Source organism: Canis lupus, chromosome 21, assembly GCF_003254725.2.
Source record: "Canis lupus dingo isolate Sandy chromosome 21, ASM325472v2, whole genome shotgun sequence".
NCBI classification, from domain to species: Eukaryota; Metazoa; Chordata; class Mammalia; order Carnivora; family Canidae; genus Canis; species Canis lupus.
Genome location: NC_064263.1, coordinates 40,042,998 through 40,068,947, shown reverse-complemented (window position 1 = coordinate 40,068,947; position 25,950 = coordinate 40,042,998). Strand labels below are relative to the sequence as shown.

Sequence of the window (25,950 nt, the reverse complement as noted above, 5' to 3'; positions counted from 1 at the left end):
TCTAGATGTTTGGGGGAGGTGGGAGAAAAGTTCGTTTGTTTTAATTAAGGTATACATAACACGGCACAAATTTGACAGTTTCACAAAGCAGTGAAAGTCTTTACAGAACATGCTTTTAGTCATTTTGTACATACGATTTTGACTTTTCCAGTTAACTTATTCGTATGTCTGAGCATTTCTTCCTCCTTCCCATTTTAAAGATTTAAAAAATTTTTGCAAGCAGCATATGTAAACTGTATTTGTGAATTTTTAGTCTGACAGCAAAATACCAAATTGGTAACAGTGGTGACATGTTACAGATGACTTATTTTTATTTTTTGTGCTTTTATTTTCTAAATTTTCTACAGTGAGCAAGAGTATTCAGAGAAGTATACTGAGAAGATATTGTTCATAATCTTGGAATTAACATTTTGGCCTATTTTTATTCTTACTTATCCTTTACATTTCTTAAACATAGTTGAGGTTATATTTTGTATCAGTGTGTGGGTCCTGCTTGGTTTTCATTTAACATAAACAGTTACTAAGCTTAGATTCTTCATAAATCCTGCTTTTAATGGCCGGGCAGTATTCTATCAAGTAGAAACACCATATTTTGTTTAGCCATTCCCTTATGGTACTATAGTTGGGTGATTACCAGTTTTTGTTTGTTTGTTTTATACTGTTAAAATAATACCATAATGAACAACTTAGGAAACAAAGCATTTAGAAGTGTTGACCCTCAAACAATCAGTCTGGTGTTTGGAGCAGCTGTAGGCCTGATGGATGAGTATACAGCAGGCATTCAACAGTTGTTTGTGCTTAGTGAATCAGGAGACATGAGTGAAGGAGTTCTGCAGATGACTTGAATAGTGATAATGTGGAGGAGTAAAGAATGTTCTATGGCAGTGCAGGCCTGTAAAGAGGGCCCCCCAAAATGGACCGCAAAATCCAAACCTGTCATGCTCTGATAGCTTCCAGGTCTTTGAGAGGGTTCTGCAGTTTGGGCCATGAAGGATATTGGGGGAAGATAGTGACTTGCAAAACCGTACAGCAGGAATGTGGGGCTTTCTCTGTCTTTGCGCCATGTTGGAGAACCCAGTGCCAGTGGTCCTTCTCCTGTCTGAAAGAGGGAAACATGGCCAGGACAGAAGCCTAAGGGGCGGATTGTTGTCTGAATGTGTGCTGCCCCAAACAGCTGCTGAAACCAAATCAATTTGTGGAAGGCTGTGAGGGTTTTCTTGGCTTGGCTCTCTCTTTTGGAATTGAATAGGAAAATAGAATTTCTCTGAAAAGTGTCTCTCTGTGTTTGTGCCTGGAGCGCTCTGTAATTTGGACCTTGTCAGAACAGCCTGTCTTTATTTTGAATTTGGAACCACTGACTCCCCTTTTCTTTACACTGTGAGCTATTTATATGCCCAAAAAGCATAAATGGAGGCCTTTTCACCTTCTCCCTCATGACTTCAAGAAATAAATAAAGGAAAGCAGCATTCTCTAGAATCTGTAATCCCTGAGGGCTGGTGGTAAAGAGCTGAAAAATATTCCAGTGTAGACATCTGTGCTGTGTGGTGGGCTGTCGATGGGCAGTGAGGAGCTTGGCTGCTGTCTGAGGTGCTGCTTCTCAGCCTTTTCTAGAACCTTTTGGGGAAGGGAGTCCTCAGTCACCTAGCTGAGCATATATCCCAAACACATTCTCTGTCCATTTATTCATGTACTCCTCCTGTTTGATTCACTTTGGTTATCGATCACCTAATGTACTGTCCTGCAGTGTGCAAGGCCATAGAGAGATAGAGCCATGACTAAGCCTGCCTTCCTGTATTCAGTCAGGACTCGATGGCAGTAACGGGAAACTTGCTATTCTAAACAGAAATGGGTTTTGTACCATGCATTAGGTGTTATATCATTATGGGAAGGGTGGGAAAACAGGATCGAAGCGGGCCTTTGGTAGTGACTCCTAAAACAGGAATCTGAAAGTGGTCCACTGGTAATGGTTTTCTTTTCCCTTTTTACTCCCTCTTTTGAACCCCTCTTGCCTCCTGTTCCTAGGCTCTCTGTCCTAGATGTTAGTCTCTCACATTATGAGAAAAACTGCTTCCAAGAGTTAATGGAATGTGAAGTGTTAATGATCACGTCTGTTGTTCATAATACTTGATGTCACTTGCTGATCCTTTACTAAGTGCCCAGCTGTGTGCTAAGTCCTTTACGTGCATCATCTCAGTTCTCACAACTTCTGTTAGGTACTGAGTAGTAATACAGGTAAGGAACCTGAAGCTGGTAAAAGTGACTTACTTACCATTGCTCAGCTAATAAGTAACACTTGAATTCAAACAGTACCCCTGTCCGGAGGTGATTGCAGCTTGAAAGAAAAGCTGGGCCAAAGGAGATACTCAAACAAATGGCCAATAAACATGTGAAAAGATGCTCAACATCAAGGAAGTGCAAATCAAAATCATTGTGAGGTACAGCTTCTCTCTCTCTCTCTCTCTCATACACACACACACTTAAAAAGATAATTAAAAAGTGCTGGTAAGAGGCGTCCTGGTGGCTCAGTTGGTTGAGCATCTATCTGACTATTGGTTTTGGCTCAGGTCATGATATCAGGGGTGTGGGATGGAGCCTTATCGGGGCATCCGCTTCAGATTCTTTTCCTCTCTCTCCCTCTGCCCCTCCCCCACTCTCTTTCTTTCTGTCTTTAAAACAAACAAATAAATAATCTTTTAAAAAAGAGTGCTGGTAAGACCGTGGAAGAATTGGAACACTAATACACAGCTGTATTATGCAGTCATGTTGGAAAGCAGTCTGCAGGTCCTCAAAAGGCTAAACATAGAGTTACCATATGATTCACAAATTTCATTCCTAGGTACATATCTAAGAGAAATGAAAACCACGTCCACATGAAAACTCCTACATGAATGTTCAAAGCAGCATTATTCATAATATCTCCTAAGTGGAAATAACCCAAATGTCCACCAGCTGATAGTGGATAAATGAAATGTGGTACATCCATATAATGGAATATTTATTATTTGGCAATGAAAAAGTGAGGTACATGCAATAAGGATGAACTTTGCAAACATGATGCTAGAGGAAACAAGCCAGTTAAAAAAGATGACAGTGTTATGATTCCATTTCTATGAACAGAATAGAGAAACCTATAGAGATAGAAAATAGAGCTGGAAGGGGAATGACAGCTAAAGGGTATGAAGTTTCTTTTTAGGGTGAGGAAAATATTCGGAAATTGATTGGGGTTATGGTTGCACAACTCTGGCTATATAAAAGCGATTGCATTGTACACTTTAAATGGATGAATTGAAAAAAAAATTGAAAAAAAAATAAATGGATGAATTTTTTTTTTTTTAAAGATTTTATTTATTTATTCAAGAAACAGAGACAGAGGCAGAGACACAGGCAGAGGGACAAGCAGGTTCCATGCAGGAAGCCTGATGTGGAACTCGGTCCGAGTCTCCAGGATCACGTCCCTGGCCGAAGGCAGCGCTAAACTGCTGAGCCACCGGGGCTGCCCTGGATGAATTGTTTGACATGTGAATTATGTTTCAAGTTGTTATCAAACCAAAAAAGAAGAAAAGCTAGAAAGGACAACACTTATCCAAATAAATTGCTAGTGGTGGAATTTAAGGAATAGTATATAAATCCCATCTAAATCTCTGAAACTTTTGGGTCATATTAATTTGTCCTCACTAGAATCTGGTCAGTGGACTTAGAGGTGATTTCTTTTCCTTAGTTGTCTTTTTTTTTTTTTTTTTTTTTTTTAGTTTTTTTTGAGTTTTCCCTATGCAAAAGGAACATCATGACTTCTACATGTTGTATCACTTGAACTAGTTTGAGAATTTTTGTCCTAGAATAGAGATTTTTTTTGGGGGGTGGCGGTGGAGGTAGCGAGGTATCACAGGTGTTCTTCCCTGCATCGAGCAGGTGTCAGAATCTAATCACTTCTGCCTGGAAAGCTGCCTGCCTTTTACCCTCTTGTTTCTTACTTACCTTCTGTCTCTCCAGAGACCACCAAGTTGTGTATAATTTTGTGCATAACTTTTTTTTTTTTTTTTTTTTTTTAACAAGGAAAAGAACATGGGAGGATGGTGGTGGTGGTGATGGGTAGTCATCTCAAATTGAATACTGGTAAAAGGAAGAAATGTAGTGGGGTGTCTATGCCCTTAAGTAGTTTGTTCCATTTAATTTATCCAAGTATAATTGCTGATGCCAGCATTTCAGAGTCTACTTCTTGTAACTCAGTAAAATACCTCATAAAAGTTATAAGGCCTGCACAGAAGGGGAATTCACTGTAGCCCCGTCCTTGCCACCTCAGCTAAGGGCCAGCTGGACCATACATATGCTTGGTTTTTTTTTTTTATTTATTTTTTATTTTTTTTTAACAGGAGTTATGGATCAGTGAAGTGTAATTTATTGAGATCCAACTGTATGTTTGAGGACAGAATATTCTATTGGGCAGTCAGAGTATAACTGGGGATTTACAACCCATAAGGGGCTTAAAATTTGGAGAGTTCTTTACCCATTACACAGTAAGTTGGCACCTTGGAGCATGACCTGGATTTCTCCGGCTCTGAGGCCTTCTCGTTTATTGTGTGCACATGTGTTTTTCTGTAAGTAAGGCCCAGGTGCCTTCCAGGTAAAAGGGGAAGTGAGAATTGGAGTATGTCTACTAGATGCCTCTCCCCTCACGTTGTCCCATGAGTCTGCAAGCACTTTCCTGTGCTCTTCTGGCATCTGGGCTCTCTATGTCCCTACTGATACCTGGGATTGCTAAGAACAGGCCTGGAACAGCTCACAAGTGTGGTAGAAAGAGAAATCCCAGAGAGCTAGGTTTGGGTCCTCACCCTACCACTCACAAGAGGTCTTTGCCTTTGGGCACATCACTTACTTTTCTTAAGGTTTTCCTAATCTTCAGTAGAAATAATGCTATATACCTTACATGCTCATGATGAATATGAAATGGAAATCATAGGGAAAACACAAAGCATGGTGCTGGAAACCCATTAGGCCTTTGATAAAGATCATTACCTCTTTCTCAATCTGCTTTTCTTCTTTGCCTCCCCTTTTCCTGGCTTGATTCCTACACGGGGTTGGCAGAGAAAGCTACCCAGTTTTCTCCACCTCCAGTCAGAGGCCACCTGTCAGTGCTTTTATTAACATATTTTCTCTCTGCCTCCCTGTTTTTGTGCTAAATTTATCTATATCAAACACATTTCTCCAAAATAAACCCCATTGAAAAAAATTGTTTACTCTAGAATAACGCTGCCCAGTAGAACTTTCTACGGTGATGAAATGTTCTTGGTGATTCTTGTCCTTTTGCTCTTTAACTTAGATTTAAGATGGGTTGGTGAAGATTCATAAAAAACCCCTGAGACCTCGATTGGTGTCACACTGAATTTATAGATTGATTTAGGGAAGAGTCAAATATTTTTACAACATTGGGATTTCCTAGTTCTCCTTTCAGTTAGGCCTTTAAAAATATTTTTCAGTAAAGCTATATTTTTCTCCATGAAAGTTCTGTCAGAGGTCCATCCAGAGCCAAGTGACTAGCACAGTTCTGGATTTTTGAATATTGGCTAGGTGGCCATAAGTACAGTGGACTAGAGAGAGCAGTGTCTGGAAGCAGAGGCCACTGAGGATGCTGTTGCAGTAGTCCGGGGGGAGAGAAGATGAACATCTGGATTTAGGCCTGTGAGGAGGGAGAGGAGCCACATATACTAGAGACGTTTCCTAGAGGAAAAAGAACAGCACCTTTTTAATTCTTCCAGGGCAAAATAAGGCAGAGTCATGATGATACTTGCTGCCATTTACTGATAGCCCACTGTGTACTGGGCCACATGCCGGTATATTATGGTCGCCATTGCTTTTCTTGATGCTCTCAGGTAGCCAGTGTTATTTCTGTCCTCCAGACCAGGAAACTAAACCTCAGAGAGGTTAAGTAATGAACCCAAAGAAACCCAGGGGAACAAAGTAAATGCTTGAATCTAGATCTAACTCCTGCCCAAAGGCCACTGAACACTTGTCTAATCTTGGGTCCTCTCAGAGTTTATTGGAAGTACTTTATGGCAATATGCCAGACCTTTCGAATTTTATGACTGAAATAAAAATGACTAAAATCCTGCCCTCAATCATAGTCAGAAAATTAAATTGGAGTGTTTACCTAGTTTTATAATGTTTGATAAAAGATCTAGACATGTCTGGATTTATGAGATCTATAAAATTTGAGTTGTTGAAGGGGCAGGAGGGAGGGCTTTAGAGATATAGATCATGTGACTCAGTGGAAAGCCTCAGAAGTATTTTTGAATTCTGACAGTGTTCCTGGTCATGTATTTCTGGGTAACATTTTGTTGATGTTTTTCTTCCATTGGTCAGACAAAAAAAATGAATAGCCTTAATTAAAATTTCTATTGTCTTTGCCACAGAGGAAGGAAGCCTTTCCGTGGTTGTCATGGTGATGTCTGAATGACACCGTTGAAGTGGGTAGTGATTGCCATCCAGAGCCCTGAAATGAGCATTTATCATTTTCCTTGCCCCCTGAGAGGCTTGCAGAACCAAACTGCACATTTCCTTAATCGTCTTTTAAATTCACATTTGAGCCAAGTGTGTGTGTGTGTGTGTGTGTGTGCATGCGCGCGCGCACTAGGGAATATACTGTGCTGCAGCCATGGTTAGAATCAAGTCTGAAATCCCATTCTGTTTGCTTTGTGTTCCTGAAGCAAAATGCCATGTGTGTGGTGCTCATGAAAAGTCTGAGAAAGTAATTAGGAACTAGCAGCCTTTTGCGTGGCACAACGGGATAGCTCAGGAAGGAGGCCTCCTCCCTGTCCCAGCTCTCTTGCCCCACTCCCAGGCACTCAACAGCCTTGCCTGACACACCTCTGTACGCAGCCTGTTTAGAGGGGCTTGCACTTAATACCTGGCAACTTTAAATGCTGCCACTTAACTACCCATCCTCCGCTGTCCCTCCCTGCACCTAGCAGGCTCACTGGAGCCGTCATGCTGCATGCAGGCACAGTGCAGCTGTTTCTGACACTAAAACTAGGCTCTTTGCTGGCTTTGGGATTTCTGCATGGTGTGATTGGGGTGAGGGAAAGGGAATGGGAAAGAGTGATGTTGTACAGCTGGAGAATCTGGATGGGTTTTCTGATTCTGTCTGCACGTGAGGCTACCCTCCACCCAGGCCTGTGAGGACAGGACAATGACACTTCTCCTTCCCAGTGGTGCTGTGCAGCTGCATAATATAGATGGATTTTTCCAGAGCTCTGTCTGCAGGTGAGATTACTCGCAGGTCTAAAGAAGACAGGCTATGACACCTCCCACTCCCAACTGGATTTCACGTGACAAAAAGCAAAGAATTTGCCTTCAAGTCTTGGCTCCACTTCCTAGCTAGCCATGTGAACCTGGACAAGAACTCAACCTCTCAGAGCCTTAGTTTCCTCTGTAAAATGTAAAATGGTAATAATGACAGTAACTGTCTCTCCAGGTCATTCATTGTATCTCATTAGATGATGCTTTGTCAGCTATAAGTGTCAGATGTAAGCTGTAAATTCTAATTCATAAAGCTGATATTCTATCCTAGGCTGAGTGCTGGAGAATCAGAGCCAACTGAGAGCCACTTAACTCTGCCTGGTGTTAGGGAGGGCTTCTAGAAGAAGGTGGTGACCCTTGCACTGACCCTTGAAGAATAGATAGAAGTTAGCCAGAAAGACAGGGAGACAGCCTTCAAGAAGAGGGAATGGTGTGTGTAAAGGCACTGAGGTACCACCGAAACATAGGCATCCTCATAGGAATGGGAAACCATAAGTCAGGGAACAGGTGAAGGGTGGGATTTGCCTTTATCCAGAAGGTCAGGGGAAGCGCTGGATGATTTGAGGGCAAGGAGTGACATAATCTGTAGGTTTAGAGATATTACAGGTGGCTATGTGGAAGACTGTTAAACGTTCCACTGTGAGGAACAGGTGGGCGAGTGCAGAGATAGAATGATGACCTTAGAGGCTACTCAGTCATCCCAGTGAGAGTGCTGTGGGGATGGAGAAGATGGACTGGTTGGTGATATGGAAGTAGAGTTGACTAGTCTCTGATAGGGAATGAGGGAAAGGGGTAGAATAATTTCCAGCATTTCTATATGGTATTCCCATTGGCCTTTGGAGAGGGACAAATTTTCATTGTGCAGGACAGTGTTATTTAGCAATCTGGGCCCCCTGCCCACACAATGTCACTTAATTGCTATGACAACAAAAATGTCACTGCCGTTTTTCCAAATGCCCCTGCTTGAAAACCACAAAATAGTGGTTTACCATCATGGGGAATGAAAGATGAGAAATATGGTGGGAAGGACTCCATTTTGAAATATGTTGATTTAATGGTGCACAGGAGACACCTTGGTAGAAGTGTCCTGTAAGTGTTTGGATCTAGGGATCGAGAGAATGGACAGCCCTGGATATAGAGCTTCAGGAATCCTACCCATGGCAGTGACTGAGCTTTCCCAGGAAGAGATAGCATGAGGAGGGGGAGGTGGATAGCAGAACCTTGGGGACTGTCATGTGTCTTGTTTGATCTTGCAAGCTGAGGAGGAGTGATTGTATTCCAGGACCCATAGTGAAGAAGAAACTGAAGCTCAGGGAGAGCAGATGACTTTTCCTAGTTTCTCTTTTATTCAGTTTTGGCCGGGTCACTGTCCAGATGAGACTGAGGAGAAATGGATTTTACCCCTTCAGTGAAGGTTCTTTTAACGTCTAGTTTGTAGCCAATTGGCCCAAGTGTCTCGATGACTGAGCTGTCCCTATCTCTTCCTCACCTTGGGTTTAGAAGTCTCTGTGCGTTAGTAAGGAGGCTTCTCAAGGTTTGCTTTTTTTCCCTGGCAATGGCGGATTTTTCCTTGGTGCCCTCTGTGTTCTTGGTTCACTGATTCATAGACACTTGAGGAATTGCAGGGAGGCATTTAACATGCATCAGATACCATCACTAGCAGAGAAAGTGATTCACGGGCGCTCTCTCCACCTTCTGCATTCCTCCCCACCGACAGAGTTTGACGTTGGGGAATTGAATCTGGACCTGGAAGAGCACAGTGAAATTGTGTGATTTAGCGATGGCAGTGTACAGCTGCAGCCAAAGTGGGGGTGCTCAGGAGCAGGGGATGGTGAGGAGGCTTTCACTCCCATGTCCTTCACAGCACCCTCTTCTTTTTTTTTTTTTTTTCCAGTGTACAGCACCCTCTTCAAAGTTAGCAGTTGTTCTGGGTTGAAGAGCACCAACAAGTTCTACCAACAAGTTCTGGGCTCTGACCTTCAGGCTTTCTACCAGTTTCCATATATATATATTTCTTTTTTTAAGATTATTTATTTATTTATTTATTTATTTATTTATTTATTTATTTATGATGGGGGGGGGGCGCTCAGAGATACAGGAGGAGGGAGAAGCAGGCTCCGTGCCGGGAGCCCGATGTGGGACTCGATCCCGGGACTCCAGGATCGTGCCCTGTGCCAAAGGCAGGTGCTAAACCGCTGAGCCACCCAGGGATCCCCCCAGTTTCCATATTTTCAGCCAGAGTGTTGGGACTTTCCGCCAGGGACAGGAAACTCTGGAGGTTTATTTCCAGAGTGTGGTTACTCTAATAAGCATGGCTTCCTTTACTAAGCCCTTATCCAGTAGCAAAGTTTTCTTCTTGCCATGAGAAAGTGAGAGCTGGTTTTGCTGTGTTTGTCTTCATGGGAAATGGTCCAGCCTTTGACTCCAGCTCTGGAGTTAAAGGCTTAGGTTTGAATTCAGGCTCTGTCCCTACTTAGTTGTGTAATCTTGCATAAACCCCTTACGTTTTCTAATCTGTAGAATAGAGATAATAGTACCCACCTTCTAGGATTATACTCAAGAATGATATAATGACTGCAGAGTGCCTAGAATATGATACGATACACTTATGGAAATTACAGTTTGGAATATCTCTTTTATTTGGTTCTTTATCCACTATCCTGCCTTCCTCACACAATTTGGCTCTCTGTAGAAATCTGTCACTTCAGTGTGTAGCCGGCCCACTATTTAGGGATGTGGAGAGCTAGTAGGTTTTCTTTAGGGAGATCTTGATAAGACCAGCTACCCTTATTGTTTGTCTACTTAATTCTAGGCACCATTTAGAAGGTCTTTCACAAAGCCTGCACTCGCAGTGTGGGGTTGCAACTGGAACCCAGTTGTCGCTCCAAACCCACACTCTCTTGCTATCTCCCCTGCTCTGTCTTCTCTCCGTCCTGCTTTGCCCCCTGCCCTAAAAAAAAAAAAAAAAAAAAAATCAAAAAGAAATACCAGAATTAAGCCAAAGAAGTCTGTCAGGATATTCTCTCTGGGCTCATTGGTTTGCTCACTGGAAAGTCTGGGTACTCTGAGTCCTCTGGGTCAGGCACCTTCTTCCTGCTGTGTTTCTTAACATGAGGCTCCCTTCCTGAATGGGCATCACTAGGAAATTAAGAAGGAAACTGGTTTGGGTGGGGGGTTTCCGAAATCATCCCCATTTTGCCCATTTCTAGAAGTGAGATAGGCCAAAAGAGCCCCTCCCTGACCAGATGTCTGGAGTCATTTTTTCCTTCCTCTACCAACCCTGAACTGAAGGTGGAATGGTCCCTTTTCCCCGAGTCATGGAGAGATGCTGCGTGATTGGGCTTCTGGCGTCCCTTTGCTCTGACACCACTGTGAGAGACTCTTAAACAGGTGGGCTGAGGACGTCTTGAGCAAGCAGAGCAGCACGTGGGAAAGTAGCCCTGGAGGCTGGAAGGGAGCCCTTACTGGGACAGCTACGAGAGGCTCCTCCCACTGGAATGTGGCTGGACTACTTTACCTCTCACAACCTACTGACAGCTTTATCTTTTCTAAACAAAGACCCTGTGCTTTAATTCCTCATGAACATCCCTTGGGCTCTGGGCACAGCTAGCCTTCAGATCTGTGTGCTGATACTTTACAGCTCAACCCCAGTTTATGGAGTAAAGTGCTAAATGTCAAGATTTATGTGGGTCATTCTACACTGCACACCTGCGAGTGAGCTCATATGGCCAACTTTGTGCCTGTTCTTGGTCTTCTCCTTCCATTACTGCCCTGACCTCAAGGTAGAATGGGAAAAGTTTCTAGGTGTGTCCCCCTTGTGTTGAGTATCAGAGAATTACCACTTCCCCTGTCACCACTTGCTCAGCCCTGCCAATGTGGAGGTGACAAAGAGAAAAGGAATTTGGTAGAGCAGCATCATGTTAATCAACTCCAGCCCTTTCCCATTTTATAGATAAGGGAACTGTGGACCAGACAGAGAAAGTCATCTGTTTCCTTCCCAAATGGCTGGTAGGTAATGTTATTTACCTTTAACAAATTAAATGCCCAAAGTAGAGTGCAAAGGACACATCATGATGCAGGGAAAGAGTTTGGCTTCTGGACTTGGACTCCGATGGGAATCCTAAATCCTTCTGAAATGTATGGCCTTGGACAAATGACAACCCCTCTTAACCTCAGTTCCCTAGAATGGTAATACCATGCCGTGTTGAAGTGACTGGTAGAGGTAACATATGCAAGCATCTTAAGCAATTACTCACAATGATAGGTTTTCAGAAAACAGTGACTGTTGCTTTTAATATAGTCTAAGTGGCCTGTTAATGGATACTGGCCACATTGGACTCTTAAAGCTGTGTATCTAAAAGAAAAAGCTTGACACAGGTACTGCCAGTCTCAGAGTAAGTTTCCCATGAGAAGGGGCGTAAGGAACCCAGCTTCTACTATTAGGCTATGACCACCTGCTCCTGTAACCAGTTTCCTGGAAGTAGGCATAGGTTCTCAGCCACAGATCCTTGTATCTTTGTTTACCCGGCAAAATATCTCCTAATGCACAAGATCTCTTCATCCTCCCATATACTTCAGATTTCACATCATTCCTAAATGGTATGTTTCATGGGTTAACAGATTCATAGAGCTGGAAAGGAGCATACGAGCATTGTGACAGATACAGACCTAGGGTTTGTGTTTTTTCTATAGCAACATTTTGCCAAGTGGTTTTTGACATGGGCTTGAAAACTTCCACCAACAGGAGGCAGCCAGCCAGATGTTCAGAAGCCACTCTGACTTTGACATTGGTAGACACACAATTCCTTGAAAAATATGCTTCCCAGGGACTCCACCTACTGATCTAGTTCTACCATGTTGGCCTTCAGGGAACAAATCAAATTACTCTTCTTTATGATAGCCCTGCAGAGATGATGAGAGTGGTCCTGTGCCCTGAATCCTCCCAGACCATAAAACTCCTGTTCCTTTAGCGATGTGTTTTTTTTTTTTTTTTTTTTTTTTTTTTTTTTTTTAGTGATGTGTTTTTGACCCATTGGTTGCCCTTTCCAGTCCTGGCTTGTCTCTCTTCCAGCTTTTCACTCTCTGATTAGTTTTTTCTTCCCTTATTTTTTCTTTTATTTTTAAAAAGATTTTATTTATTCATGATAGTCACACAGAGAGAGAGAGAGGCAGAGACATAGGCAGAGGAAGAAGCAGGCTCCATGCAGGGATCCCAACGTGGGACTCGATCCTGGGTCTCTAGGATCATGCCCCGGGCCGAAGGCAGGCGCCAAACCGCTAAGCCACCCAGGGATCCCCCTCTTCCCTTATTTTGGACCTAGTAAGTGAGTTCCAAGGCCCTACTAGCTTTGCGACAGCTTTTCCATACTGTTGACTAGTTGGTTTTGTAGTTAATCAAAGCCATTAAACAAATACAGATTCTGCATTATTTCCTAAAGCGGCCATAACAAGTTATACAGACTTGATGGCTTAAAACATCAGAAGCTTATCCTTATAGCTCTGGAGGCCAGAAGCCTGAAATCAAAGCAGCAGCAGTATTGGTTCCTTCTGAAGGCTCTGAGGGAGAATCTGTTCCATACTTCTCTCTCTGCTTTTGGCGGCTGCTGACAATTCTTGACATTCCTTGGCTTGTAGATGTTTCACTTTAGTCTTTGCCTCTGTCTGCACATGGCCTTCTCTCCTGTGCATACTTTATATACCGCTTGAATCCAGACAATGGCTCTGGACTTCTGTGCAAGGTCTTTTGACCAGATACAAGGATTCCCAGCTCTAAAATGTAGCTTTCAGGGTGCCTGGGTGGCTCAGTCAGTTGGGTGTCGGCCTTTGGCTCAGGTCATGATCCCAGGGTTCTGGGATGGAGCCCTGCATCAGGCTCCTTGCTCAGAGGGGAGTCTGCTTTTCCCTCTCCTCTGCTGCTCCCCCTTTTTGTGCTCTTTCTCTCTGTCAAATAAATAAAATGTTTTTTTTAAAAAATCTATTTTTCATATTTGTTAGTGGATAGTAGTCACTGAAAGATGATTTTGTTTAAGGCGGGAAATTAATTTTAGAACAGGGTATGATGTTTTTTCATAATTCTTGTTTTCAGGAAGCTAGTGTTAATTTACAGTAAGTAATCATGATGACCTTGAGCAATTCTCTAGCCTTCTCAGACCTCCATTTCCTCGTTTGTAAAACAGATTGGATGAGGCAAGCTCTGTGTCATTTTTAGCTCTAAAGCTCTTAATACTGTGATTTCTGGAAAGCATCACCCTTTGTGATAAAATGTTTCAAGTTGGCTTAATAAACTAACTGAAAATGAATAACTCTTGACTAAGAAGACAGATTATGATTCATGAATCTGAAAATCTGAAAAACTCTACCCTTTTGTTCACCTTTGACAGGATGTAGAGACTAAGCTGCTTGTTACACATTCCTACCCTCTTCTTGGTTACTCATGTAGTATAATATACTATGGGATTTGCATCTATTTGGTTCCCAAATATTTGTTACATGAATGAATGAATATACTTATGTTACATACCATTATTGGGAGCAAGTAATGCAGTATCATTCTAGTCTTATCATCTAGTAAGTTTGGGCTTTTTAAGATTCCTCCTGAAAATAATAATAATTATAATATTAAAGGCTCCACGCCCTCCATGAGACTTGAACTCACAGCCCTGAGAGCAAGAGTCGCATGTTCCGCTAAGCCAGGCAACCCCGCCCTCGAATATTATTTTTAGAAGATGGTGGCAATGTTTCATTGTTGGTTTCTGTAGCAGTTTCCTTATCTGTGATGTGGGTGACTGTTGAGGACTGGACTCCAGGCCCTGTGCTCTAAACACCACAGCAAAATGTGTATTTTTTTTTTCAGATTGGGGGAGGTCTGTGGCCGTGTCCCAGGCAGCACTTGGTAAGATGCTTTTCTGTTGCGGGAGCCCTACCTGCTGTTAGTGGCCTTGTGGGTGTCCATAATGGGCTGCAGCCACTGGCAGCTCTCTTCCTTTGGATTCTCTAGGGACCTTTGTTGGCAATGCCTCTCTGGGCTTTTCACTTTGTGGAAGAAACAGTCGGCTGGCTGTCCTGGGTCTTACCTTTTTAGGAGTCCCTTCAGGGAAGGCTAAGGATGAGTCCATTTGCCATTATTATTAGGAAGATTCTTCTCAGTTTTGTTGTTGTTGTTGTTGTTGTTGTTGTTGTTTGTGTGTGTGTAGAGAGAGAGAGAAACATTTTGTGGCCTATTTTTGCCATTTTCTTTTAGTTATATTTTAGAATATATTTTACTTAAACTCAATTTGCCAACATATAGTATAACACCCAATGAGTTCTTACTCTTATACAAGAAATCCATATTCTTTAAAACCAAGCTCCTCACTGGGTGTTATACTACATGTTGGCAAATCGAACTTCAGTAAAAACAAGGAAAAAAATAAAACAGGGCTCCTTCTTTAAAGGAAGATCTTCAAAAATAAATAAATAAATAAATGAATGAATGAATGAATGAATGAAGATCTTCTCCACAATCAGTGGTGGTGGTACAAAACTGGTTGCAAACTCAGTGTTTATAGAGGCTTAATGGATAACAAAAAAAGCAGACTGTGTTTATGCTCTCCAATTTGTTTTTGGAATACTTGGCCTACTCTGTTTATCTTTGATTTCTCCCATTCTGATTGAGCTACGGTTATAAAGAAGTTGCTTTCCTGTAGGAAAATTAGAAATATAGGTGTGATGATAAATAGCACTAAGTGTACATTCTCAACATTGGGAAGCACTAGGGAGTGATGACTGCAGTGAACTAGAAGGACTATTCCACCTCTTGTGGGGGCCCAGTGCTGCCCCCACTTTGGTTTTTCCAAAGCAAGCTAGATTTTTATATGAAATGTTCCTGATTTCAAACTTTGGTTCAATTTAAAAACTCTGTGTGGCTCAAATAAAACTCATTTTGGGAACAGATTGGTTTGCATGTCATTAATTTTAAACCTCTCATATGTGTTTGGGCAGATTGACCAGGCTCCCACATCATCTCTGTCTATAGATTGGTCTGGTTTAGGGCTTCTAAGGAAGCTGTGATGTGGAGACATTGCTATGCCCATCCTTGCATATGGATATGTGGGAATCCAAGATATGTAAAGTCAAAAGAAAGTTATAGGATAATATGTACAGGGCAGCCCAGGTGGCTCAGCAGTTTAGTGCTGCCTTCAGCCCAGGGCGTGACCCTGGAGACCCAGGATCGAGTCCCACATCGGGTTCCCTGTGAGGAGCCTGCTTCTCCCTCTGCCTGGGTCTCTGCCTCTCTTTCTCTCTGTATCTCCCATGAATAAATAAATAAAATTAAAAAAAAAGAATAATATGTACAGTTTTATTCTAGTTATGTATTTTTTCTAAAAAAAGATGTATATATAAAATTTAAAATACATGAAAGCTTCATAAAGCCAAAAAAAAAAAAAAAAGATACTTAAGAAACTGGTAGGGGCACTTGGGTGGCTAAGTGGTTGAAGGACTTCCTTTGGCTCAGGTCATGATCCCAGGACGGGTTCTGGGATCGAGTCCCATATCAGGTTCCCTACAGGGAACCTGCTGTGTCTCTTCCTCTCTCCCTCTGTCATGAATAAATAAATAAAATCTTAAAAAAAAAAAAGCTGGTAAAGGTATTGCTTCTGAGATTGACACTGAATTGGTGGCAAGAAAGGGAACTTCTGCATTTTTACTCTCTGTAATACAGAGTAATTTTTGAAAGGTAAAATGAAAAGAGTCATTGGGATGTATAATTGCTGCATAAAGAATGTGAACCTTCAGTGCTGATAGTGTTGAGGAAGGATGGAAACAGTGTGGCCCAGAGTGATCAGGAAGGGATGTTGGAAAGAGAAGGGGCCTTGATGGTTGGGCGGAATCTATTAGGGAAGAGGACAGCAGCAGCTGAAGCTTCCTACCCCTCAGGAGTAGGAAAGCATGTGTCTTGGGGACTGGGGGGGACAGGTACATTTGCAGGAGCTGTGGGTAGGGGGAAGTGCTGAGAAGGACGCTTTAGCAGTGAAGGAGGGTGGTGTATGGCAGGAAGTAATGGAATGTTTGCTGTGCTCCAGCATGATCCATCTGGCAACAAGGACAAGGGAGCTTGTAGGCAGAGCCAGAGGGTAGGAGCCTTTCATGTGGCCTCTTCTGGCTTCCTTGGTAGCTGCCACGGGTCCCTGCTAGGGTGTTGCCTGGCAAATGGGGTTTATATCTATATACCTGATGAATAAGCTCATGGCACTTTCTATTCCTTCACTCCCAAGAGTGTGGGCTTTGGAAGCTTGCCCACCTCTGCTGCTGCTTGTTGTGGTTCCTATACCTCTGAAGTCAGCATGTCCCTCCCGACATTTTGGAGGTTTTGTAGAATGACTGGCCATTGACTAAAGTGTAGCCGCTAAGAACAGTTCCATACTTTGGAATCAGGTAGTAGTTCAGGGCTTGAATTCTGACCTTGCCACTTACTGGTTATGTGGTCATGGGATGGCACTTGACCCCTTTGGGCTTTGACACCCTCTGTGCAAAATGGAGATGGTACAATTTACCTTCTAGGATTGTTGTATCTGGCAGATTGATACCTAAAACATAGATGTGCCTGCCTTTACTTTTATATTATGGTCTCCACTCTGGCTTGTAGTTATGTATCTATATTATTTATGTTTAACATATGAAATATATACTTATCTGTAATTGTTTATGACTATATCAGTCTATGTTGTTGGATTGTAAGCTCCTATGCAGTGGGGATAATATGTTCTAATCGTTGTTTTACTTCAAAGCACTCAGAGTGCTAAGGACATAGTAGGGCTAAATAAATGTTGGATGAGTGGAGTCTGTGTTCTTTAACCTACTCCAATCTTTACACAATCGACTTGTGATTGATTAGGATGTGTCTATAACTGTGGGCGTATCTCCTATGCAATAGTTAAAACAAGTTTTGTCAAGCTGAATGCCTTTATTAGGGTGATTATCAGGATGGCTCATGAGTCACTTATTATTTAATTCCACTGTGGTACATCTATAGTTTGTGGGCCTTGATGTTCCTACAATTTAGGAGGTCTTTAAAATCATATAAGATTGTGGAAGGCATGTATACACAGTACTAGGGCCTTAGAAGGTGCTTTTGTTTTGTTTTGTTTTTTAATTGTTTAACTTTTACTTTTTTTTAATTTATTTTTTATTGGTGTTCAATTTACCAACATACAGAATAACCCCCAGTGCCCGTCACCCATTCACTCCCACCCCCCGCCCTCCTCCCCTTCTACCACCCCTAGTTCGTTTCCCAGAGTTAGCAGTCTTTACGTTCTGTCTCCCTTTCTGATATTTCCCACACATTTCTTCTCCCTTCCCTTATATTCCCTTTCACTATTATTTATATTCCCCAAATGAATGGGAACATACAATGTTTGTCCTTCTCCGACTGACTTACTTCACTCAGCATAATACCCTCCAGTTCCATCCACATTGAAGCAAATGGTGGGTATTTGTCATTTCTAATAGCTGAGTAATATTCCATTGTATACATAAACCACATCTTCTTTATCCATTCATCTTTCGATGGACACCGAGGCTCCTTCCACAGTTTGGCTATTGTGGACATTGCTGCTAGAAACATCGGGGTGCAGGTGTCCCAGCGTTTCATTGCATCTGTATCTTTGGGGTAAATCCCCAACAGTGCAATTGCTGGGTCGTAGGGCAGGTCTATTTTTAACTCTTTGAGGAACCTCCACACGGTTTTCCAGAGTGGCTGCACCAGTTCACATTCCCACCAACAGTGTAAGAGGGTTCCCTTTTCTCCACATCCTCTCCAACATTTGTGGTTTCGTGCCTTGTTAATTTGCCCCATTCTCACTAGTGTGAGGTGGTATCTCATTGTGGTTTTGATTTGTATTTCCCTGATGGCAAGTGATGTGGAGCATTTTCTCATGTGCTTGTTGGCCATGTCTATGTCTTCCTCTGTGAGATTTCTCTTCATGTCTTTTGCCCATTTCATGATTGGATTGTTTGTTTCTTTGGTGTTGAGTTTAATACGTTCTTTATAGATCTTGGAAACTAGCCCTTTATCTGATAAGTCATTTGCAAATATCTTCTCCCATTCTGTAGGTTGTCTTTTAGTTTTGTTGACTGTATCCTTTGCTGTGCAAAAGCTTCTTATCTTGATGAAGTCCCAATAGTTCATTTTTGCTTTTGTTTCTTTTGCCTTCGTGGATGTATCTTGCAAGAAGTTACTGTGGCCGAGTTCAAAAAGGGTGTTGCCTGTGTTCTTCTCTAGGATTTTGATGGAATCTTGTCTCACATTTAGATCTTTCATCCATTTTGAGTTTATCTTTGTGTCTGGTGAAAGAGAGTGGTCTAGTTTCATTCTTCTGCATGTGGATGTCCAATTTTCCCAGCACCATTTATTGAAGAGACTGTCTTTCTTCCAATGGATAGTCTTTCCTTCTTTATCGAGTATTAGTTGACCATAAAGTTGAGGGTCCACTTCTGGGTTCTCTATTCTGTTCCATTGATCTATGTGTCTGTTTTTGTGCCAGTACCACACTGTCTTGATGACCACAGCTTTGTAGTACAACCTGAAATCTGGCATTGTGATGCCCCCAGATATGGTTTTCTTTTTTAAAATTCCCCTGGCTATTCAGGGTTTTTTCTGATTCCACACAAATCTTAAAATAATTTGTTCTAATTCTCTGAAGAAAGTCCATGGTATTTTGATAGGGATTGCATTAAACGTGTATATTGCCCTGGGTAACATTGACATTTTCACAATATTAATTCTGCCAATCCATGAGCATGGAATATTTTTCCATCTCTTTGTGTCTTCCTCATTTTCTTTCAGAAGTGTTCTATTGTTTTTAGGGTATAGATTTCTTACATCTTTGGTTAGGTTTATTCCTAGGTATCTTATGCTTTGGGGTGCAATTGTAAATGGGATTGACTCCTTAATTTCTCTTTCTTCAGTCTCATTGTTAGTGTATAGAAATGCCACTGATTTCTGGGCATTGATTTTGTATCCTGCCACGCTACCAAATTGCTGTATGAGTTCTAGCAATCTTGGGGTGGAGACTTTTGGGTTTTTTTGGAAGTGAGAGGTACTAATGCTTGAGCTTCATTAGTTTCAAGTAAACCATGTCTGTGTTTAAAGATTTGCAGAACACTCACTATAGGCAGTAATAGGAGTTATGAAGAATAAGGAGATTTTTTAAAAAGTGTTATATATTTATTTGAGAGATAGCAAGTGAGCACAATCTGGGACAAGCAGACTCCTCACTGAGCAGGGAGCCTGACTCGGGGGCTTAATCCCAGGATCCTGAGATCATGACCTGAGCTGAAGGCAGACACTTAACTGACTGAGCCACTCAGGTGCCCTGGATAAGATTTCTAAAGTGGAAAAAATGGTGGTAATCAATACAGGTTTTAGTAAAACCATCATTCCAAGAAGACTCAGAGGAAAATCCTCTGTATGTTTTTTTTCGTTAAACAAATATATATTGAGCACCTACTGTGTGCCAGGCACTATGTATACATTGGAACATAGCTTTGAAAACCCAAGTCCTTGTCCCGTGGAGCTTATATTTCAAGTGGCCGCCTGTGTCATGACTTATAGACCTACTTAGATTGTAGTAAAGAGCCACAGTGCTGATCTGAGGCTGTGGCAATAAAGGCACGTTGATGCCTTAGTTTCCCTTTCTGATTCCTCTTCCTTCTCCTCTCCAGGTCTGTTCTTTTTTTTTTTTTTTTTCTTTTTAAAGATTTTATGTATTCATGAGAGACGCAGAGAGAGGGGCAGAGATATAGGCAGAGGGAGAAGCAGGCTCCCTGTGGGGAGCTTGATGGGGGACTCAATCCCAGGACCTCAGGATCACCCCCTGAGCCAAAGGCAGATGCTCAGCCACTGAGCCACCCAGGTGCCCCTCCAGGCCTGTTCTGAGAGGGAGAGCCACATGATTAAATCTATGCTAAGAGGACCTAAGCCATCCCAAGCAGTGATGAAAGAATCATAGCCGTGTTCCCTGAGGTTGTGGGGATGGTGGCTTGGGACTGCTCAGGCACTTCCTTGCCTTTGCCCATGGGACAAGCGTGATAAAGAAGCTATCACTTTCCCACTGAAGGCTCTGTTTTAGGGCCAATTTCAGCCACGAAGGTAGCACAGCAAAACTGAGGGAGCAATTCATTCAGACTCCAGAGCCAGTAAATGGAGGTGTTTCCTATGTCCTGCTTCCAGAGGAGTAGCCAGGCCCACAGTCTCCCAAGAAGAACAGCAGGATCAGGAGACGTGAAGCGCCTGCCTCACTGTTTACCACCAGCCAGTGCTCTGCTTGGCCGCAGCAGCAGGGCAATGACTCAGAGCTGGAGCCCTGTTCCTTGTGTTGTTGCCAGATTTTGGGGGGGGGGGGGGCGGGGGGGTGCGTGTTGGGGAAGAGGGAGAATGAATGAGTAGGAGCAAGTGGCTGCTGGATTCGTAACACCTTCAGAAGCAGCTGCTAGAGAACCGAAATTGAGAGTAGGCGGGCTGTGAGCCTCCGCCTCACCTCTGCAGGCAGCTGGGGCCTCCTTCCCTGTCTGACCGGAACCCGAGCTTTCATAAGGGCTGGGTCTGGGGAAGAAGACACAGTCCTTCTGAACATGGAGCTCACAGAGAGAGTGAACGTGTCTGCCGCCTTTCCCTGTGAGATTGGGAGAGCAGGTTAGTCCTGTACGGGTTTCACCGGGACTCCGTTCACTGCGATGGATTTTGATTCATGAAAGTCAGGTAATGACCAGAGGGAGTTTTCGATGGCTTGGTTGGGAGTGCCTGCAGTTAAAAAATAAAACCAAAAAAAAAAAACCCAACACCAGATGATCCAATTTAATTGAGAATAAATAGGACAAAAGTATCATTAACTTCACCTCCCCGATGTCATTACAAAGGATTTTCTGTTGGCTAGCGAGATTGGGGAGGACAGCATTCTGTCCTGTTCCTTTGTGTTTCAGTTATGTGTAGTGTTGTTTTGGTTCAGTCTGCGGCTCGGGCAGTAGTCAGAGATGAACCTCAGCGTCTCGGGATGTTGTGGTTGGAGGATCCCTACAATATCACCTGGTCTGCACGTCTCATCTTACACTTGAACCCAACTTACTGAAGAGTATTAAACAGAAGTACAGAACCAGGTACTCTCTGAGGTCGACAATGTTTCCTGGGAAGTTTTAAAACTTACATAGAGTGTGCATCCCCAACTCAGCGCAGCTTGCTAGGGAGGCTGTTTTTCTTGGGCTGTGCTTTCTGAACATTGGGGCTTGATCTGGTGAGGGACCGAAGTGGGGCTGAAGGCAGGCGCCTACTGATCTGAAGTACTTTGCCTGGCAGGCAAGTTCTTTAAATAGAAGTTTAAACTGGAGGCTGAGTGTAGTGCCTCAATTCAAACAGAAAAAACTGTGTTCTTGAGCCGCTGTCCTACAGCGTTTGCAACATGGAGAAAGGCAAAGCAACTGGATTAGTGTGGAGTTTTAGAGCTAGCAAAAGAAAAACTATAACAGACGCTAAACGTGGAGTGCCTCGCGCTAGGCCCGTTATCAGTACTTTCAAAAACAATCTGGCAGGATTGGAATTGTATTCTCTTTTTTCAGATAAAGACACCATTCAAGGGTCAGTAACTCCTTCAAGGTTGTGCACCACCAAGTGTGCAGCAGAGCTGGGGTTTGGACTGTGATCTGTAATGTCTCTGAACAACAGCTTGGGGTTCATGCTTGGCAGGCTTCATGTGGCCTCTGCATTGGACAGATGAGGAAACCAAGACCCAGAGAGGCTGAGTGTTTGCCTGGGGGGTGTGGAACTGGCAGTAACAATGCTGGTACGTTGGCTCCTAGTACATTGCTTCTCAGCCAACTTTCTTAAAAAAAAAAAAAAAAAAAAAGCAGGAGGCTATTAGTTTTGGTTCCCTCATTGTATCAGGGGTTTGGCTTTAATCTTTTCATGGTTCTTGACGTCCTGTGAAGTCAAAATTAAAACTCCCTATTAACCATGTAGGAATCCTAAGTGCTGGGACCCCATGTGGGAGCTCAGGAAGAAAGCAATTCTTTCCTATGGGTTACTGGGTCAGAAGAAGTAATTTATGAAATGAGTTGGCCACTGAGTAGGTCTGCAAACATCTGGAATACCTAATGAAATATAGAGCTTTTCAAATCATGCTGGAAGACTTTAGTCCATTAAATCCAGAGTTTGGACCTTGAGTACTTGTTTGGAAGTTCTAGCAGGGGAGTGCAGCTACTCATATACCCTTGACTGAAGAATGGTCCTCCTCCAACGGGGGGTGGTCGTCCTCTTTGAGTGCGCAGCTTTGGGACGCACATGGAATGGTGAGGGAGGAAGGGGACACCCGCCTAGCCAGCCAGATCAGCCGAATCAACCCTGGAGATCACTGGGGTGACAGATGTCACAGCCAGATCCCCCTCACATCCAAATCCAGAGTTTGGAAAGAACGGTTCTCTTTGTAAGATATGCAAGCTTTGAATTTGCTTGGTTAATTTTGTGACTCCTTTATGCCCAGCTCTGTCTCTGCCAGGCTCTGCCCCTTTAGCACCTTTGGATGAGGATAACAACAGGTACTGACTGACCCTTCAAGTGGTAGGTCTGGGGTGTGGCTGGATTTCAGTGTGTCTGCTTAGTTGGGTGTGTGAGTGAAAGCCAGGGGTGGACAATGTGGGCATGGGGAAGGCCATTCCTTGGTCTGTGCCATGCTCCTCAGGGCTGCTAAGTCTCCAGCCTGCATGGAGGAACCTTTAGTAGGCCTACAGACCCCTCTCTCCCCCACATTCTCTGGGGGAGGCATGGCAGGTTGGGTTGCTGTGATCAGAAAATGAGGTGGGTTCTGCACAGCCTGTCTCTGAAAGTGATGTGTTTGTGAACTCAGGCTATTGAGATAAAGGAGTTCAAGTGCCTGCTCCATGGGTATCACTGTTCTGTGTCGCAGGAGATACATGAGAAATAAGTGAATGACGGCTCCCAGCCCTCCAGGAACTTAGGCTCTCACTGGAGGGAGAGAGAGAGGGGGAGGAGAACAAACACACATGAAATAAATAGAGAGCAATATAACAGCATATAATCAGTCACCAAATTGTAGGTTTCATACCAAATATTTTCCTAGTTCACAAAAGGGAGATACAGGTGATGTTTGTATTATCCTCCTGTGTGTTTTTAATCACTCAGTAATTTCCTCTTGGGTGTTTGCATTCCATTCTTTGATTCTCTCTGTTGCGTGTATTAACCTCCTTTGCGGGGGTGGGGGGGTTTGCAGGGAGGGCTAATTTCTCCAAATTATATTGTAACACAGTTGGGAGAGAGCCAATGATGAAGTGTTCTTGGCAGGTTGGTGTCTCATCCTTCTTTCCTTTGTCACTAAGAGCAGAAGCCACTGCCCCCTGATGGCTTATGACCCTTTAGATGATCTGTTACTTTTGCCCAGACTTCTGTAGGGTTAGCTAGCCTATTTGGAGGCATGGCCTCACTTTAAGGTAGGACTTGCCATAGTCATTTCTCGTTCATTCATTCAGCAAATGTAATAGTGCCAGACACTGGTATAGGCCAATGAGGGCAGCGAAAAGACAGACACGGTCCATGCTCTCCTGCAATACACATATTAGGGAGACTGACAGTAGTCAAAACACATAAGTAAGAGAAATTATAGTAATAAATAAAATAGGGTGTCATGATATCAAGTGACTGAAGCCTATCTCAGTGGGTGATTGGGAAGGGCTCTGAGATGGTCATAATTGTGCCAAGGTCTGATTGATAAGGAGCCAGTTATGAGAGTATGAGGAAAAGAGTTTCCAGGCAGAAAGGCTAGCTAGTACAAAGGTTGTTAAGTGGGGAAGACCTTGGTGTTCAAAGGAGTAGGAAGGAGGCCATGTGGCTGGGATGAGAAAGGAGGAGAGAAGACGTCCATTGTACGAGAAGGCGATGCAGCTGGTCAGGGGTTAAGTTACCTAGGGTCAAGCCAAGGTAAAGAGCTTGCATTTTACTCTGTGATGTGGAAGTGTTGTTGGGTTTAAAGGAAGAACATGACATGATTTAACATCCATTTGAAGAGACCCATCAGGGTTCCAGTGAGGCGAGTGGGTGGTACAAAGGCCGGGGTAGAAGCAGAAAGAGCAGTTAGGCTGTTGCAGTATCTTATCTAGAGATGATAGGGTGCTGGCTGTAGAACTGGAGAGAAGTGAGCACATTCAGAGATGTCTTGTAGATAGAGGCACCAGGACTTGTTAACACAGTGTGTGTGTAGGTTAAGGTAGAGCAAGGAATGGAGAGCGACTCCCAGGTTGCTGGATAGTGATGCTGTTAATGAATAGGGAAGACTGGAGAAGGAATATTGGGTGTGTGGGAGTGGGGGGAAGAGGCTTATCCTATTTTTTGCTCTGTTAAAATGTGGATTCCTGTTAGTCATTGCCGTGCTCAAGGCATGTGTTCAGGTTCAGCAAATGTCACCTGAGTACCTTCAATATACCAGGCGTTGTGCGAGGTTCTGTGTGTCTCTCATTTATCCTCACAGCAACTTGTTGGAAGGTTATTATTACTCTTCCCTGTTTGCAAATGGGAGAACTGAGACTCTGAGAGGTGAGGTGGCTTGCTCTGGTTTGAACACAGGTCTTCTGACCATGGGGCTCATGGGCAGGCATTGAAGGAGGCTGGTTAGTGCAGTGTTGATGGGTTTCACTTGGAGAGAGGATGGGGACCCTATGTTGGCTCATCAAGGCCCAATTCCCATGATTTCTGAAGAAGGGCCTATCAGAGTAATGCCCACGTGCAATGAGCTGTTGAAAGTTATTCTGTATGTTAGTAAATTGAACACCAATAAAAAATAAAAAATAAAAAAAATAAAAAAAAAAAAAAAAAAAAAAAAAAAAAAAAAAAAAAAAAAAAAAAAAAAAAGAAAATCTTGAAATTTTCAAAATAGTGCAAGCTCTAAAGACCATTTCAGTAAGATTCTCAGTCTCTTTAGGAAATGCCACATGAACAACAGTGGCACTTTGTACTAAACGAGCAATTTTATAAAAGTTTTGAATAAAATAAAGGGACCTTGGAAATGTTGAAAGAATGTAACGATGCTGCTTCCACCTTTGGTTGTCACTTCTTTACTCTGTGGCCCAAGTAGGAACTGAAGAAGAGAGGGAAGCAATTTCCTGTGTTCTTGGAGTTACCAATTTGGGGACCTAAGTAGGAACATTATTAGGTTACCCACAGTCCTTGGTTTTCTTGAGACACTGGGATTTAGAACAAAGACAGTAAGTGCCTTAACAAGCCTGGAGGCAGTACTGAATGTTCATCAGGCCTGCAAGGTGACACTCTTACGGTATTCGAGGAGCCACACTGAGGAGCCAGAGGGGCCAGGGTGGCAGCTGCTGCTGAGCATACCAATGAGAAGAGCCTTGATAGAGTCCCTCCTTAGGCTTTCAGGCTGGATACTTTTCTTACATTTTAAGTGGTTTCTTCTCTTTATAGCTGGGCCAGATAAGAACTCATGCTGACTGCGCGGATTTGTCTAACACTCCGCATACCAATACCACCACTGTCAGAAAAACCAGATTTATCAGGGTGCTGTGACCTCCACTCTTGAGCACCATTCACATAACTGCAGAACTTCTTGCTATACCAAAAGAAATTGCCATGTTAAGTAATTGGAACCTTTATGTTTAACCGAC

At 43.0% G+C, this 25,950-nt stretch overlaps 1 protein-coding gene across 20 annotated transcripts in view; it reads left to right on the top strand.

The window, feature by feature from the left end:
• Window positions 1-25,950, top strand: part of PLEKHA7 (pleckstrin homology domain containing A7) — a 219,632-nt gene that overhangs the window by 98,666 nt on the left and 95,016 nt on the right. The window contains exon 1 of one of the 20 annotated variants that reach the window (XM_025459631.3): window positions 20,718-20,965. The exons of 17 other annotated variants lie outside the window; for them this stretch is intronic. Coding sequence is in view for 1 of the 3 variants with exons in the window: in XM_025459627.3 (XP_025315412.1) it covers window positions 21,021-21,031 (11 nt within the window). In the remaining 2 variants the exon portion in view is untranslated. Of the gene's footprint in view, window positions 1-20,717; window positions 21,032-21,269; window positions 21,427-25,950 lie in introns of those variants that run through there. 2 more of the 20 variants (XM_025459627.3, XM_049099107.1) reach the window with 2 other exon arrangements.